Source organism: Eufriesea mexicana, unplaced genomic scaffold (assembly GCF_001483705.2).
Source record: "Eufriesea mexicana isolate 0111107269 unplaced genomic scaffold, ASM148370v2 scaffold2467, whole genome shotgun sequence".
NCBI classification, from domain to species: domain Eukaryota; kingdom Metazoa; phylum Arthropoda; class Insecta; order Hymenoptera; family Apidae; genus Eufriesea; species Eufriesea mexicana.
The window spans coordinates 39,966-57,711 of record NW_016910588.1 but is presented as its reverse complement, the minus strand read 5'-3'; the positions used below and the strand labels follow the sequence as shown (position 1 = coordinate 57,711).

Here is a 17,746-nt window from a genome sequence, read left to right as displayed (position 1 = left end):
TCACTCACCCAATTTTAACCTTTTGCACTCGAGAGGCGCCCTTCATTAGCCATTTGATAAAATTTCGAAGATCTATATTAATTAATATATCAAACTTAAGATAACGTAACAGTGTGCAAGCTATCGAAATTAAATAATTCTACGTGTTAATTATTATACAATTTCTTACTTACTGCTCAAAATAATATCATTAGCTTTGTAGCAGAAAATCTTTGAACTCCTACTCTTCTTTAGCCAAAAAATGGTCGAGTGCAAAGGGTTAATAACTGCAACATTTAGGTATTCACTCTTTGATATTTCTCAAACAACTGTTTCATCCTTGCACATTCTTTTAAACATTTTTTCGAATATCATTCACACTAGACGCCACTCGGTCACATTATATATGTATAAATAGAATTGGAATGAGTACGGCCCTGAAAAAATGTCAATAGTGTTTGGTTGTTAGAACGAAAGTGATCACGTGCAAAAGGATTGACTGCAAAGAATATTTATAATAGAGTCGAGTGAAAGTTTAGGGATCCGTTCAGAGTGGTTGAAGTGCTTGGCCCACCGAGGTTACGTGGGAAAAGGGCATGATTGGGATAGAAAGCCTGGGTATGAAGGAGGACAAAATGATTGATTTAACACTAGAACTACTGATCTTTAATGGATACCTAACTATAACGTGCACAGATTATAGTGATTTCGGCGGTACGATGAATATGATTGAATATATCGATTACAGTTCTTTCTTAACCACTTGCGGTGGAAAGATGTGCCACTCACGTCGAGACGCTTCTGTTACCGGAACACCAGCAACGTGTTACACACGTCGTCAGGCGATTGTTCCAGAAAGAAAAATGACGTGCGTGGCACGTCAACTGTTAATGAAATTCTTTACCGAGGCACAGTTTCTGCTTGCACTTCGTCGTGTAAAGTTATCAGTATTGACCCCAGACTGCAAAATGGAAAGTGATAGTGAAGCCAGTGATACTATATGCGCCCTGATGTGATTTGCACTCGACTGTTCTGGCACGCGCAACCGTGAATTTCTTTGCACCGCAAGTGGTTAATACGAGTTGATACCAATTTTATTCTTAAAACAGGTGTATGTGTTCGGTGATTGCAAAAAGGAATATTCTAAGACCAGTCATTTTCACTGGGTTGGTAGTTCTAGTGTTAAATAAGAGTGCAAGGGCGCGGGCGACTCAGTCTGTAAGAGATTTTTAAGCCAATCTTCTTGCAGTCTTGAAGAGTGTGTGTAAGAAGTTCAAGTCTGTCTAACAGTTCAATTTAAGAAAGATCAGAAGAGCGTGCCTGTAGTGAATCTCTCTCTTGTTTCATAGTCAGCCGCCCTCGTTCTATTTATAAGCTTATTTCATTCTATTAACCCACTTGCATCCGAGCGCGGAATATTCCGCGAGACTCGTCTGTCTACTATCACCAAGTGCGGAATATTCCGCGAGCCGTGACGGTCTACTATCACCAAGCGCGGAATATTCCGCGAGCCCGCTACTCTCTACTATAAGTTCTAATTTTTATTTAAATAATTATATTCTATTTATAAAATAATATTTGTTTCTTTCCTTTTTCATAAAAAAATGTAAAATGCGATGTTTGCGATGTAACATTGTATATCAATCGTTTTACACAGTACAGTTTTAATAAACTCCGCGAACAATTTGGATGTCGTTTACTGCATGTAAGACACCACGCCCGGTGGTACCAGCCAGTCGTCAGTTGAACGTCGTTGATGTTTCAGCGCGGTAGCTTAAGTAAAGTCATGATGCAAATGGGTTAAGAAGCCAACAATACTATCTTAAGTCAATCCACCCAAAATCCGAATCTACATATATATCACACATTGCACAATTATAGGACAAAGTGAGTTTCGTTCGTTCAACATCATTCATGCTCCCACACACATAAAACCAACACTCACGATAACAACACAAACACAGTTACTCGTTGGATCACCTTTATTTGTCTTACATGGTTTCATATTCTTTATCATCTGATATCAAACTGTTACAAAGTTCTTCAGTATCTCAATCATTGTGTTCTGAATTGATTATACAGGTCCTTCATGTGAAGAAGACAAACGGACCAAATAAACAAAATCAACATTACGTACATTATGATAGGAAATCTTGATGGAAAGTTGCTATCTATTTCATGTACATTGTTACTCGTGGATATTATATTTAAATGAATGTATCAAATATTTATTAAACAATATTATAGCTCAAGGTATAAATAATCGATGAAATATATCTAATTATGTTTACTCTTTTTCACGATACTCGTACATGTTAGTGGTGGATGAAATATTAATAACAATAAGAACAGTTCTTTATTTAATCACAAAGATTATCAAACACAAATATTAAGTTTAAATATAATTAATTTATCACAATCACATGTTCCCGCCTCTTCTCAGTATTAAAACTCAATTGCAACTTATCTATGCCGAATCACTCTCGTCTTTTTCTTTCTTCTTTCATACATTATATTACATACAAAAATCACATAACACCTCAATCATTACACGCATACTCATTTATCACAATAACCTGAATTCATTACATATTGGCATCCCATGTATACTTGTTCTATTCATCCCTTTCTTATATACATCACTCCTTTATTATATCGACACATACATATTTAAAAGTCTATGTAACCGTTACCACAGTACACACGTTTACTCACAACGAATTCTGAATTGCAACTGACCTATCCAACTACTCTCTCATTTCTTCTCTTTCCTTTCATATATTACATAAATATACACAGTCTATAACACACTCCATTCATTGCATGCATACTCGATCCACTCATTCTTTCTTAGAGACATCATTTATTTTTACATCAATATATATTAAAATCTAAGTCAACCATTACTACATAAAAAATATTTCTTTGTTATTCTATAACAAAACGCTTATTTTGAAACTTTATATAACAATTTTGTTTTCTTTTGATCTTAAATTACGTTCTTATAATTTGGTGAAAGAGCTCCGAGACACCCTGTATATAGTTTTTAAGATCAAATATAAAGTCACTGCAGAAAATAAGGTGTTATTCTGAGAAAATTATTCTAAAAAATAATTTTTAGTATCTCAAAATTACACAAGAGGTACACAAAAATTATGTATACTTATTATGAAAATTAGAAGAATTGGTAGAATAGAGCACCAGCATTGGTAGAATAGAAATAAAATAAGCTGAAAGATGAACACTCTGTACGTTGAGAAATAATAATTATTAATAATAATATATAAAAAAATAAATAAATTGCTAGTAAATATTTATTCGCCCCGAATTACTTATCAATTTGTGATTCGGCTTACTATGAAATAAAAATTATAGAGATGAGTAATATAGATTGTAATTAGAGGAACTTTCTTTAATAAGTGGATGGACAGATTTAAATAAAACCATAATTAAATTATAATTATAACTTTTTTGGATAAACCTAGTTAAGTTATGAGCAACTGTATCTATATTTATATGCAATTAACACTTACGTGTTTTTGAAAATATTTTTCATTTTAACTTTCATTGTTACAGATATAATCATCCGAAGCAAAAATGAAGATACAAGATAATATTATTTATGGTGATCCAGTGGAAGAAGTACCCAATGTTTCCTTAGGGCAACATTTGTTCGATAAGCTACGAACTAATGCTGATCATCTTGCACAAGTAAGTCAAAAATATTTTCAAATAACGTGTTAATCATATTCTGAAATATTCTAAAATATTAAATTAGTTATCCATGATCGATGAAAACATTTATGGCGTTCCGAAAAAGTTCATGAATATTTTCGTGCATGCATTTTTATAACAACCAATTAAATGGTTCAGAAATGTTTCTGAATGTCTTATGCGACTCGTGTTATTATTTATGATCACGCTTTCATGATGTGTAATTCGTTGATTCACAAAATTTTTAGCAACTGTTAGAATTGAATGAATTGTATGTAATAACAAATAACGAATAATGAATAACGAGTGACGACGAGTGACGACGAGTGACGACGAGTGACGACGAGTGACGACGAGTGACGACGAGTGACGACGAGTGACGACGAGTGACGACGAGTGACGACGAGTGACGACGAGTGACGACGAGTGACGACGAGTGACGACGAGTGACGACGAGTGACGACGAGTGACGACGGGTGACGACGAGTGACGAATGACGATATTATTTGTTATTTGTGCATAACAATTATATTCGAAGAAAAATTGTTTATTATTTGCTAATAACTTTATTATTCGTAAGATTCATATTCGAATACAATTCTATTTGTTATTTCAAGGAGTTCAATCAAAACACATTTATGGAAATTCGAAATTAAATTGACTTAGATTTGTGAAATTTGAGATTTGTAGGATTAAAGAGATTGAACTTACACCTATGGTATTTCGAAATTATGTAAACCGTAATTACGTTTATGAAATATCACAACAAAATAGATTGAAGTCGCTCACATGAATTTTTCAATGTTTACAATTTACAGACATTGTTAATAATAATTATAGCACTGCTTTTATCTAAATTCGTATTAAATGTAATGCCATAAGCGAGCTCTGTCAATGTTTACTTTAATACATTTTCTAGAGCGTGTAGCACGAGAATTATTACCCAAATCATAAACACCTTCGAATTAAACAAAGTTTATTTAAAATAAAATAATTAATACATTTTTTATCGCAGTATATAGAATAATGTTCATGTGTTAATATTTTAGATAGACATTGAATCTGATAAACATTACACGTGCAGAGAAATTCTTGAAAAAAGCGTGATTTTGTCCACTGTTTTGAAAAATTATGGAATCAACATCGAAGACAGAATTTCCACTGCAAGTGAAAATCATCCCAATTATATACTATCGATATGTAGTACACTATTTGTCGGAGCTACATTTGCACCTTTGAATCCAGCATACACTGAAAGTAAGTAATAATACTTTATTAATTCTACAAATTATTTTTAAATATAAATGAAATAAGTTAATAGAAAATAAAAAATGAATTTTGAATTGAATCTAATGTTTATGTACAGTTAGTTTCAAAAATAGTCCGACACTCGTATAATTTCATTTTTATACTTCATATTTTATAGAAATTTGAATAAAATGTATTATGTTACATTACTATGTATATATGTAGTGTGAGTGTCATTGGATGATTAAGGTTTTTGTCTATGTGATAAAGTCTGTGGTGTGGATATGATATGTGAGAGGCACGTCTAGTATAAATAATATTTTGAAGAACCTCCTAGGGCAGTTGACAAAATGACTTAACTTCAATTGATGATAGAACTTTTTATAATTAAAGAAGAAAATATAAAATAAGTAGATAAGTAGATAAAAGAAGTACCCAATGACTACATATTGTTAATCTGTTACAAGTCTAAATTATGTTACATTTATAGAATTAATAGTAAAATTTTGAATATATTATTTATGATCCTGACATTGAATTTTGATGTAGATGAATGTACCTCACAATTGTTACCAATAATACGTGTAATGTTGTATACATATAGATTAAATTTCAAAATATTGGTCATAACTTAAATTATAATTATGTAGAAATTAATGATTACGTACATTCTCAATATAGTATATTATATTTCTAGTATTTATTTATAAATTTTTGTAATATGTATCATATATATATATGCATATGTGATATACAAATATAGATATATTTATACACTATATTTACATTCATATATTTTGTAAGTTTTAAGACTATTTTATATATTTATTATTATATACATATTGAATCGTATAAACAAATCAGATAATTTCAAGCAGCAAATTATGTAAGAGAATTTATTTAGTATTAAAAAGCGATTTACAAAATGTACATTGGATAAATTATTCGTAATAATTTAATTATGCGATCGATTATATATTTTATTAAATTATTATATTTGTCTAAAAAAAAAAAATTAATTTCTCTAAATTAATTTAATCTAGGAGAGTTTAGGCACATGTTGGAAATATATCAACCACGAGTGATATTCGTATCCCAACGTACTGAAAAGATCATCGCAAAAGTTGTATCCACTGTAAATTGGAGTACGAAATTGATACAATTGGAAGATCAGTCGCTCAATCGAAATATAATGACGCTGAAGGAAATTTTGGAAAAAAATAGAAATATTCCGGATCCTTACACGTTTACACCAGTGCAAATAGACGACATCAGTAAAAGAGCGGCAGCCATTTTGTGTTCTAGTGGTACGACTGGTTTTCCAAAAGGAGTGATGCTGTCCCATCGAAGCTTACTAATTTTCATCCACACTACAAAGTAAGAAACATTGAATTGTACCTACTGCACCTAAACTGTACCTACATAGCCATGTTCAATAATGTTCAAAAATTAATGTTCAAAAATTTATGCACAAAAGTCGTAAATATAGTTTCTTCATACAAAAGAAAATCCAGAGATCTAGTTTGTTTTTTTAAACAGAGGTATCAATTTTATATCAATTTAATTACTCAATTTCAACGGAGCAGTGAATTTTGAGTATAAAAATATTGAGCTAAATTTGTCCTGGAAAATAATTATTCTCAAGAAAATTTTCTTATTCTCACTTTAAAACTTCCTCTCGAAGTTAAATACTTTTCCTATTGTATATGACGATTATTAATTATTCGTAACAATTCATAACAACTATTAATTATTCGAAACGTTAGTGTCTCTGTTTATTCAAATACTTCTTTGTCATTTATTCGAATAATTCATACAAACATTTTATATTGTTATTTATTTGTCATTATTTGTCATTTGATTGCCATCTTTGTCATTTATTCCAATAATTCATACGAATATTTTTATTACTAATTATTTTAACTATTTGTTTTCTAATTATTACTTTATTACAATACTAATATTTATACTAATTTATTGCTTTCCTTTTTATTGTGTTTTATAATTTTTATACTAATTTTTTATAGCAATTTTTTACTAATTTATACCAATTATTACTTTTTATTTAACTAATTATTATTATTTATTTTAACAAATTATTTTCACTTAATTTTGAACGCTTATATTTCCTATATTTTGCAAATAAAATATAAATATTAGAAGAAGGAAATATCAAAATTATGTTATTAAAATTAGAAAATCATTCGAATAAAGTGAGATAACCATGATAGCACCAATATACTCAATAGAAAATTGCCTCAAGATTGACACAACAGCAAGAAATGAGTCAGTATTGTATTGAAACTTCATTTTTCAATTAATGGTATCCTCGACTAATACAATACTTTCTAATACTGCGTACATCTGTATATATCCGTACTCTAAACATCATATTGCTGAATTATTTTCCAATTTTATTGATATAATTTTGAGATACCGATTTGTTTCAAATATCATATACTTTTAAATATTCTGCTTTAATTTATCATATTTCTCTTGTTAAAGGTAGAAAATTTTAAATTCGTATATTTTTCTCTGTGAGTGTACATTTACTAATTGAATATTTCTATTTAAGATACATCTGTATCGTGTTTTTATTTCTTATTTATGTATTATATTTTCTAATTACGTGTAGTTAGCCAATTTATGTTACGGTACAAAGACACGAATACAACTGCAGAAGTAAAATACATCAAACGTATCAATTATACTTACAAATTTCACCTGAACATTTCAAATGATAATGTAATAATTATCATCATAATTACATAAATTTTTATTCTTATATGAATAATTTTATTTATTACATATTAAATATACCAAAATTAATAATTTTGTATTATTTTATTAATTTATTAATAAATACTTATTTATATACATTCTTGTTCGATTAAATATCAATATATTTATAGTAACACAAATTTTATTCCTTATTTCTTTCTCGTTATCATCATCTATTATCTAACAAAATTTTACTCACCCCGATTTTGAATACATTCGTTCATATTGAATGTTTCTAATTAAAGGGGCCCCAAACTGATGGACATGCGACAAGGAGACCGAACTTTAATTTTCCTGCCACTGTTTCACGGTTATGCATTCGGCTTGATAAACCAAACGATAAGTTCTGGTGGCATAGCGTGCATAATGCGAAATTTCAATTTGGAAATGTTACTGAAATCCGTTGAACGATTCAGAATTTCGCATATACCTTTGGTCCCTCCAATTTTAGTAATGCTAGCGAAGCATCCAATGGTAGAAAAATATGACTTCAGCAGCGTGAGGGAGATAACAAGCGGCGCGGCACCACTTCCACAGAACGTAAGTTTCCCGTTGAAGTTCGTTAATATCGAGAAAGTTAAGTCAACACGAAGAAGTTTGAAGCTCGATGGTGAAACGCGAAAGAGTATTCCTTTTTTCCTTTTCTTTCACGAGGCGCAGAATCAATTAAAAATGAACTTCAGTGTGGCGCTTAAAGGAAAAACGGAAAACCTATTACGCATTTTTATTCCCTGTGATTAACATCGATAGTTAAGGATACAGCTATTCCCATTTATCATTTTATATATCCGTTACAATTTCTTATATAAAGACTTACATTTATCTGGCATGAAATTAAAGTTTAATACATATTGGAGCATATCATCTGCAACGTGTAGCAGTAAAACAGGCTAAAGAATCGAGGTGTCAGACCCCTGATAGATATGTCCACTGACGACAGCACTAAATGGACTCCCAGCTTGATTCGTTTGACTACATCCAGACCTGACCAATATTCAAGGGATGGACTATTCTATCCTTAAATAGGTACCAATTAAGACCAATTAAAATTTATTCCCCTACGACATAAGACGACTGACAAATAAAGTTGCGGCCCAAGGACCGAATATCACAAGTTAACACTTTACCAATCGGTAGCAGGTCAACATCCTATACCCTTCTCACCGACCACACACAAGGAGAGCACAAGTCCTTCGGGTCACCGATTTAATTGAAACTTCATAGGTTTGTAGATATCGTCATGCAGTTCAAGAATATGTATCATTATAGCCGCCACTACTCGATAGTTTTTGAGATATTTGCGATTAAAGTTTTATTACTTCGGTAACTACTGATTTATTTCTTGTGGTTTTCAAGTGGTGATGTGGCTTAATAGCGATACTGGAAAATTCATATGATGCAGGTCCGGGTTGGACTCCCGTCTCTAGTTGGTTTTTCCTCTTCAATCTATTTTTTATTTCATATTCATTTTTCGCTTATGAAAACATTGTAAATTAACAATTGTAAATCAAATTTCTTAATCAAAAAAATTTATTTTTTACGATTTCTTATACTAGTATATATTTGTTACAGAATAATAAGAATACAATGCAAGGAAAACAGTTTTCTATAGCAATCTTATTAACCCTTTGACTGCCACGTCGAAGTCATATGTTTCTCTCGGGAAACGAGAGTGCACCGCTAGATGCAAGATTTATCCTAACATATTTTTGATGTTCTAATAGAAATTTTTAATTGTTCAATGGGGCACTTTTTATTTCAAAGTATCTTCTAATTAGCGGTTATATTCAAAATGTACTAATTGTCAATTTTCATTCAATGTTGCTCAATGAAGTTTAAGTAGTTCAAATGTTCCGGTCACCAATGACCACCGTGGCAGGCAGTGTTAATGTCTAGTAAATATCTCAAAAACTGTTGAGTAGTGGAGGCTATAATGATACATATTCTTGAACTGTATGACGAAATCTACAAACCTACAAAGTTTCAATTAAATGGGTGACCCGAAGGACTTGCATTCTCCTTGTCAGCCGCAGATCTTCCCTGGCACCGGCTCTGTTTCGGTTTACAATTAGACTGTCGCGCGGGAATATATGTAATATGGGAATATTGTCATATTTCAAAATTTTGTAAAAATATGGGAGCTTACAAAGTAAAGCAACTAGTATCTCAATACAAAGTAACAAATGCTTGTTAATTGTCATAGTAACCGATTAATCGACCACTGGTCGGTGAGCGTTGGGGACAAAAAGTCGATTAATCGTCCACCAGTCGGTAAAATGTTAAGTGGAGGACTGTTTATATCTTTATTGCCAGCGTCTCTTGATTCGTATACGCTCGTTATTACCTAGTCACCACTTGGGTGTACCTTAGCAAGGGTCCTTAGAGTGATTCCCAAATTATCCTTAAGACGATAGGCATAAGGACTCAAATTATTCAAACATCCACCACCACCGAAAGACGTCAAATCTATCACACACCCCCAATATTATTCACAACCAATAGGAAGACACACACACACTCGACGGCTTTTTCGTTACAGGAAAAAAGTAATTCGAACACTTTCTGCCATAAAGTCGATGATATTTTTAAAACGGTAAATAAGAAATCGTATGCAAATTAAGACGTAGAATTATTTTATTTCAATATTCCATACATCGTTGGGTAATTGTAGATTTGATATATCAATTAATATCCATCGCTAGAATTTATTTAAACGACGACTGAGGGGCGCCTCTCGAGTGCAAAGGGTTAAGAAATTTCAACCAAATCATGTTCAACCAACTCTATCACTAGTCTATGTACTTATATCTCTTTCAGGTAGCGAATGAAGTGAAGCGACGTACAAAAGTGGGATCTATCCGAAATGGTTATGGTATGACAGAATTGACGATAGTATCGAACATAAGCGATAAGACCTGCCTCGATGACACCATAGGTCCCATAATGCCTGGCTTCAAGTGCAAAGTGGTAGATACAAAAACCGGCAAGACACTTGGCGCGGGGCAGTCTGGAGAAATTTGCTTCATGGGTGACCAGGTTATGTTGGGGTACTATAAGAACCCGAAAACCACAGCCGAGACGATTGACAGGGAGAATTGGCTGCATACTGGGGACCTGGGGTATTTTAAGGAAGATGGATGTCTGTACATTACAGGGCGTATAAAGGAACTTATTAAGTATAAAGGTTTCCAAGTCTCGCCGTCCGAGATTGAGGCAATAATACTGACGCATCCAGGTGTTAAGGACGTTGCAGTGCTGGGTAAGCCCGACGAACTGAGCGGGGAAGTACCGATGGCCTTGGTAGTGAGGCAGCCTGGTAAAAATGTATCGGTGAAAGAAATTGTGGATTTCGCTAATGGTAAGCTCGTTTTCTTCTTACTTTTAGCATATAGACTTATCGTTAGCGTAGGGCTTACAAAGGACAAGCTGGGAAATAAAGAAATTGTGTACGTCTTTTAAAGGAATTTATTGATAATTAGAAATAAATTTTATATTTAACAATTGGTTTGGAAGTATCATAACTAATAGTAATATTATCAATTGTGGTGTAAAAATATTGTTATTATGAGAGAAATATGACAGTAATTAATTTCAATTGCGATTTAAAAATATTATTGCAATAAAGGGAATAATAATAAAAGGAATTATGTTAATTATATGAAAAATAATGATATTTTTAATTGTGATGTAAACTGCAGGTATTACTATTGTGTTCCAATGAAATGTTCAGCTGAGGAAGATGAATTAATTTGTTATCTGGTTTGCAAATATTTTAGACATAGTAATTGAAAATTGATAAAAAATGAGGGAACAACTCCTTGAGTCGTAAAACTAAGAAAGATATTCATGTATTTTCAGTATGAAATTCGTAATAGTAATGAAAATATGATTTTGTCAAAGTTGTATGAGTAAAATTATCATCGGAAAATTATTAAAAAATTTTAAAACCTTAAATTTTCTAGAAAAAAAAGATTATGATTAACCATATTAAGCTAAAGAATTTTAATAATTTTTAATCTGATGAAATTTTATTCAGAGATAATTCAATTACATTATAGTACCTTATGATAATGAACCAATTTTTATATAAATAATTTTAAACGAATACAAGAATTTGCAAATTTTCCTCCAAAATTATAAAAATGTTTCTTATATCGAATGAAAATTAAAAAATTAATTTTATATAATTCACTACACATATTATTCCGACATCAACCCAGATAGATATTCATAGGCAATAATAAAAATATATTTAAAAAATTTTTATATATTTTTCAAAACTTCATGGAAAAGATATGATTGAAATACAATATTCTGACAAATTCAAATTGTGCATGAATAGTTTCGAAACATATAACAAGTATTAAATTTTGTCCTAATACATATTAATATCTATTAATATAACAACTAATTACCAATATAGTCATAGTAATTACATCTCATTACAATATTAATGATTTCCTATAGCACATAATATGTTCATTGAACTTCACAAAAACAAGCATCCAAATGTTTTCATAATTCGCTATGTATTTTAACAATATACTGTTTAACAATTTCTTAAGTACAAAATTTAAATATAATAATATGAAATAGATGAAGTACAAAACAAAAGAGTAAAAGCATTCTTTTCCTAATTCCAAAATATGGAATATGCTTTTTTTACAAATTGTTGTTATACTGATAATTTTCTAAAAATACCTATAATAATTAATTAATTACAGTTTAGCTATAAATAATTTTAAAAATAAATTTTTGTTACGAATTTTGTAGAAAACTTGTCACCCCAGAAATGGCTGAGAGGAGGTGTTATATTCATGGAGAGTTTACCTAAGACACCATCTGGAAAAATTCTACGGAAACAATTACTTAGTATGATACCTAAATTATGAACAAATTTTGCTAATTATTTTAATTCTTCTGTCGCGTAATTTCTGTATAATATTAAAGTATCTACTTAATACAAACAAGTGTCGCAAAAGTGTTCTATTTATTTACGAGTTTAAATATATAATAAATTTCGAATGCATTTAACGCAATTTACAAATAAATGCCAAATTATATTTTTACTACGACGTAACACAGCGATCGAACAAAATATCAATCATTTGGACGTATCAGGATTGTCGAATAAATTAATGTTCCAAGTGGAGACTCGAAGAGATGGCGAAAATATGTTACGTCACATGTTTCACGAATCTGTTCATTACACGTTTGGTAATTAACGTTTTCCCGAAGAGTAAAATTTGTATCTGGTATTTCACTTATTCTATTATTAATTATTACGTGTTTAGAATTTTGCGTCCGAAACATTATATGCTAATATAGTCTAAAGATTTTTTTTTCTTTTCTTATTGTCCCATCATTAACCCTTTGCACTCGACGATTTTTTGGCCAGAGAAGAGTAGAAAATCAAAAATTCCCTACTAGAAAACTGACAATACTTTTTTGAGCAGTAAATAAAGAATTGTATAATAATAGAATTGTAGAATTATTTGACTTCCATACTTCGCACACTTACATTACATTAAATTTGATATATTAATTGATATCGATCTTTCAAATTTTATGAAATGGTGACTGAAGCTCACCTCTCGAGTGCAAAGGGTTAAATATTCCTAATTGCATCATTGCAATTACTTACATTTTTCTTAGCGCGTTAATTTAAAATAAAATATTAATTTTTATACATTTACCGATAACCACTTGTGCAAAAATTTGTTAGAACTAACGCGAGTGAATATACTGTTAAGTTGTGCGTGTAGGTAAATCTGTTGGGCCGAAATAAAAATTTACAATAAATTGATTTACATGATTTTTAATCCTACGATGATGAGCATAGGAGTATTTTATGATTTCCTGTTCCACAGTTGAAATTTGTAGTGTTTCTCTCAAATCATCGTTTCTTATTGTTAGACACCACGGTGTCTTTAGTATTGTTCTTAGGGTTGCACGTTGAAGGCTTTTCATTTCCTTTCGACATTCTAAAGATAATTGAATGAAACATTTTAATATACAATAAGACCTCTGTGAGAAGAACATTTTTTCGCTTGAGATTTCAATTTTCAGAAAAACGAGGTTAGAAATATTTCGGCTTTTCGCATACTAATTGTGAGTTATCGCCTAAAAATTTGTCAGTATATCAGTGTCAATAAATTGCAGAAATAAAAATTGCGCGAAACCTTCTTAATCGATAAAGAATTTAGATCACCTTGATTTTTTTAAATAGCACTATATATTTCTGATTTTGTAATTTTACAGCTACTGAAGGAACGAATTTATATGTAACCTATTACAATCTATTATATGTATTATGACTTTTAAATTCCCTTAATTTAAAAATTTAAAATAACGAATTTTCTAAACGAATTAATTGAAACGTAATTACCGAAAGCGTAAACTAATAGAGAGGCAACCAGTGAATACGATTACTCTCATGCATAGGTAAACATGAGCTCACATGAATTTTTTTAATTGATCACACGCATTATATTAATAATTTGAAACGTGTAATAAGGGAAACGGACGATGGATACCGAAAAGGACACCTCGACTATCTCAATCAATTACAGATAAAATTTAGGGGACCAGGAAAAGCTGCAATCGTATACCCTTTTCTTCACTCTAGGTTTGACTTTCTACGCGAACAATTAGAATACTTGAGATATACCTCCCTTAGGAGAGAATAAAGATAATTATAAAATACCGATAGTTATTCCTTTTTACCCATAATCCCAATAACAATGAAGAGGAAAACTGAATCTATATTGTGTTAACATTTGAACAGCAATAACCTTGTAAAAAGAAATCGTATTATAAGATTTGCTTGGGTAATATAAAGGCCAAAGCCTGTACTTTCATATCTTTCAATTTAATTTTTACTTAGATGATTTTATAGTATAAAACAAAGACAGTCTTCCATTTGGAAAATCATAAAAATTCAAACGCTGGTAGTTCCACTGAAAAATTTTTTCCGGAGACCAAATTACCAGAAGTGAAACCACCGAAGTGTCTAGTTTCAAAAGAAACTCCATAAAAGTTAATGGGCGCTTTTTCATTTTCAAGTGATTACATTTTCAATGAAGAGTATACTACCGATATGATAATAACTGAAATAGTCAATATGGTGGAATATGTATCAGATACATTTCTGTTTACACACATCAGTCATAAATACACGAGTAAAATGCTATCTGGTTTTTGCAGTTATAACAAATGTAGGATCGGATTTTGGGTGGATTGACTTAAGATAGTATTGTTGGCTTCTTTATAGAATAAAATAAGCTCATAAATAGAATGACGGCGGCTGGCTATCGGATTTTGGGTGGATTGACTTAAGATAGTATTGTTGGCTTCTTAATAGAATAAAATAAGCTCATAAATAGAATGACGGCGGCTGGATATGAAGCAAGAGAGATTCGTTATGGGCACGCTCTTCTGATCTTTCTTAAAACTGACTCTAATAGACTGAAACTGATGGACTGTCCTTGCACACTCTCTTAGACTTTGGCACACTTAGACCGAACTCTTAGACTGAAAATGGACTGACTGTGACATTCAGTATGATAGCGGACATCATGAATCTTTCGCTTCAAGTTTTCACGTAGGTTTAATTTTTCGCAAGAATCGAGCTTATTAACACGTTAAGTGCCCAGCTCGTTTTGCTTGCCGTTTCGTTCAGGTCCAGACTCGGCCATCAAGTGGGCCACCGGCGCTGGGCGAGGTATTCATGAAACTCGGAGACACTGTACCAATTGTTATAATAATTTATATCTCAAACGTTAGGTCCAAAAATGGCGAAAAATTGAACACCAAAAGTTAGCACCTTTTGGTCCTAGTTTGGGCCGGTCGGGCCAGACGGAGAGCCTAGTGCCATTCCATAGGGACCAGTGTGACACTTAACGTGTTAAAGTGACTCTTATAAACTGACTTTGGACTTTAACTCACTGTCTTTGATTGAAAACTCCTAGACTTTGGACATTCTTAGACTGATTGATGGACTGTCTTAGACGATTTTAGACTTTGACACACTGTCTTTGACTGCAAACTCTTAGACTTTGGACATTCTTCGACTGACTGATGTAAGGGAAGAAACGAAACGAAATAATAATCCCACTTCTGGGATTCTAAGGGGGTTCGCTAATCTAACGACGCCACAGTCAGCACTGGCCTAATATTCTCTAAACGTAAAACACTCTAACGACGTTCTTAAAGGAACTATCTCAATGACTATCTCAACTGTCTCAATGATCAACTCGCTCAACTATCAACTGTCTCGCTATCTTCCAGAGCGGGCCCTTTTAAGCCCGTCTGGAAGGCAAGAGCCTGCCCCCAAGGAGGAGAAAACTCCCCCCACGTAACGTTGTGGGGTGGAAGGGATTCCTACTTCAGGTTAGGCTCTTCCTAGGATCACCCACGCGGGGACCCTTCCCGAGAGGTGCCCGCGGGCGCGTCACCCCCAGTTTTCGATGGGGATAACCGGGATTGCGCGAGGCTACCTCACGTGGCCTGGCCCCAACTTCCAGAGACTCGTCTGGCCGCCAGATTCTAACGGGACCTCTATACCTGGCGAGGTCTAACGATATCCTACATTCTTACACTAATGAACTGTCTTAGTCTGAACTGTTAGACTGACTTGAACTTCTTCCGCACTGACTGACTGCGCCCTTGCACCCTTATTTAAACCATTCATTCTGTCCTCTTTTCAAACTCAGGCTTTCCTTCCCAATCATGCCTCTTTCCTCGCAGCCTAGGTGGGCCAGGTACTTCAAACATATGTCGCACTTACAAACTAACTTTCAATCGTCTATCGCACTCGGCTCTGTCATACACATCCATTCGATCCACTTGCGCGCGTCACCTTTGTGTTAAGTTCAAACACTCCCGACACTCCTTCAAGTCCATACTCATTCCAATCCTATACAAATATGATCGAAGTTTGATGAAATAGTCCAATTTCTTGGCAACGAAAAATCGCGCATTAGCTGTGGTAATGGTTGACATAGATTTTAATATAAATATATATTGTGTATGTGAGAAAGAATGAGTGAATCAAGTATGCGTGTAATGAACGAAGTGTAGTATAGACTTTGTATATTTATATAATGTATGAAAGGAAAGAGGACAAATTAGAGAGTAGTTGGATAGGTCAGTAGTAATTTAGAATTGATTGAGAGCAAACGTGTGTATGAGTATCGTGAGAAAGAATAAACAATTAGATATATTTCATCGACAATTTTTACACTGTGATATAGTATTGTTAAATAACTATTTAATATTGTGGGATGGCGAGCGGTAGACACTGGCAATTTAATTATACTGGCTATTTAGTTTGAGAGTTGGAATTGAGAGAAACTTAGTGTAATATGTTAATTAAATAAACCAGTTTTATTATTAAAAGGGAATTGTTGTTCATTAGATGCGCAGATCTCGGTCTGCATAGGATTAATCTACCTAAAAATCCTATAATATATTCATTTAAATGTAATATCCACGATTAACATTAGCTTCTATGGGATTTCTGAAAACTCGAAATTTCTGGAGATTCGATTGACCCGATTCGTGATGATTTGGATCATGAAAGAAGTTTTTAAGGAAACTAACAGTGTTTGAATTTGGACAATTTTCTAAATGAAAAACCCTCTCTGTTTTCTACTGTAGAAACTTCTAATTAGAAATTAAATCTTATTGTTATTATTACTAATTAAATCTTATTATTTTTAATCTTATATATATGTGAAAGTACAGGCTTTGCTCTTTATATTGACCCCACAAATATTATTTCTTCTCACGATTTCTTCTCACAAAGTTATTGATGTTCAAGCATTAACGTAGTATAGATTCAGTTTTGCTCTTCACTGTACATCTCAACTTTCTATAGAAGAGAGTGCACGCTTATATTAATTAATTTATATTAAGTGAATGTAAGTTAATGTTAGTCCTAATTAATTTGACTGAATTTTGACACATTGTTTCAAATCATGGTCAACAATAAGGATCTAGGGAAATAGGAGCCTTACCATAT

The 17,746-nt window shown here is 32.2% G+C and overlaps 1 protein-coding gene across 2 annotated transcripts in view; it reads left to right on the top strand.

Moving 5' to 3' along the window:
• The window catches only part of LOC108550074 (4-coumarate--CoA ligase 1), a 66,825-nt gene extending 54,188 nt beyond the window's left edge, over positions 1-12,637 (top strand). For both annotated transcript variants that reach the window (XM_017903679.1, XM_017903680.1), the window contains exons 2-7: positions 3,556-3,690; positions 4,743-4,950; positions 5,985-6,318; positions 7,968-8,262; positions 10,540-11,080; positions 12,496-12,637. In XM_017903679.1, the coding sequence (XP_017759168.1) occupies positions 3,577-3,690; positions 4,743-4,950; positions 5,985-6,318; positions 7,968-8,262; positions 10,540-11,080; positions 12,496-12,614 (1,611 nt within the window). In that variant the 5' untranslated portion in view covers positions 3,556-3,576 and the 3' untranslated portion in view covers positions 12,615-12,637. The remainder of the gene's footprint in view (positions 1-3,555; positions 3,691-4,742; positions 4,951-5,984; positions 6,319-7,967; positions 8,263-10,539; positions 11,081-12,495) is intronic.
• Positions 12,638-17,746: the final 5,109 nt, after the last annotated feature.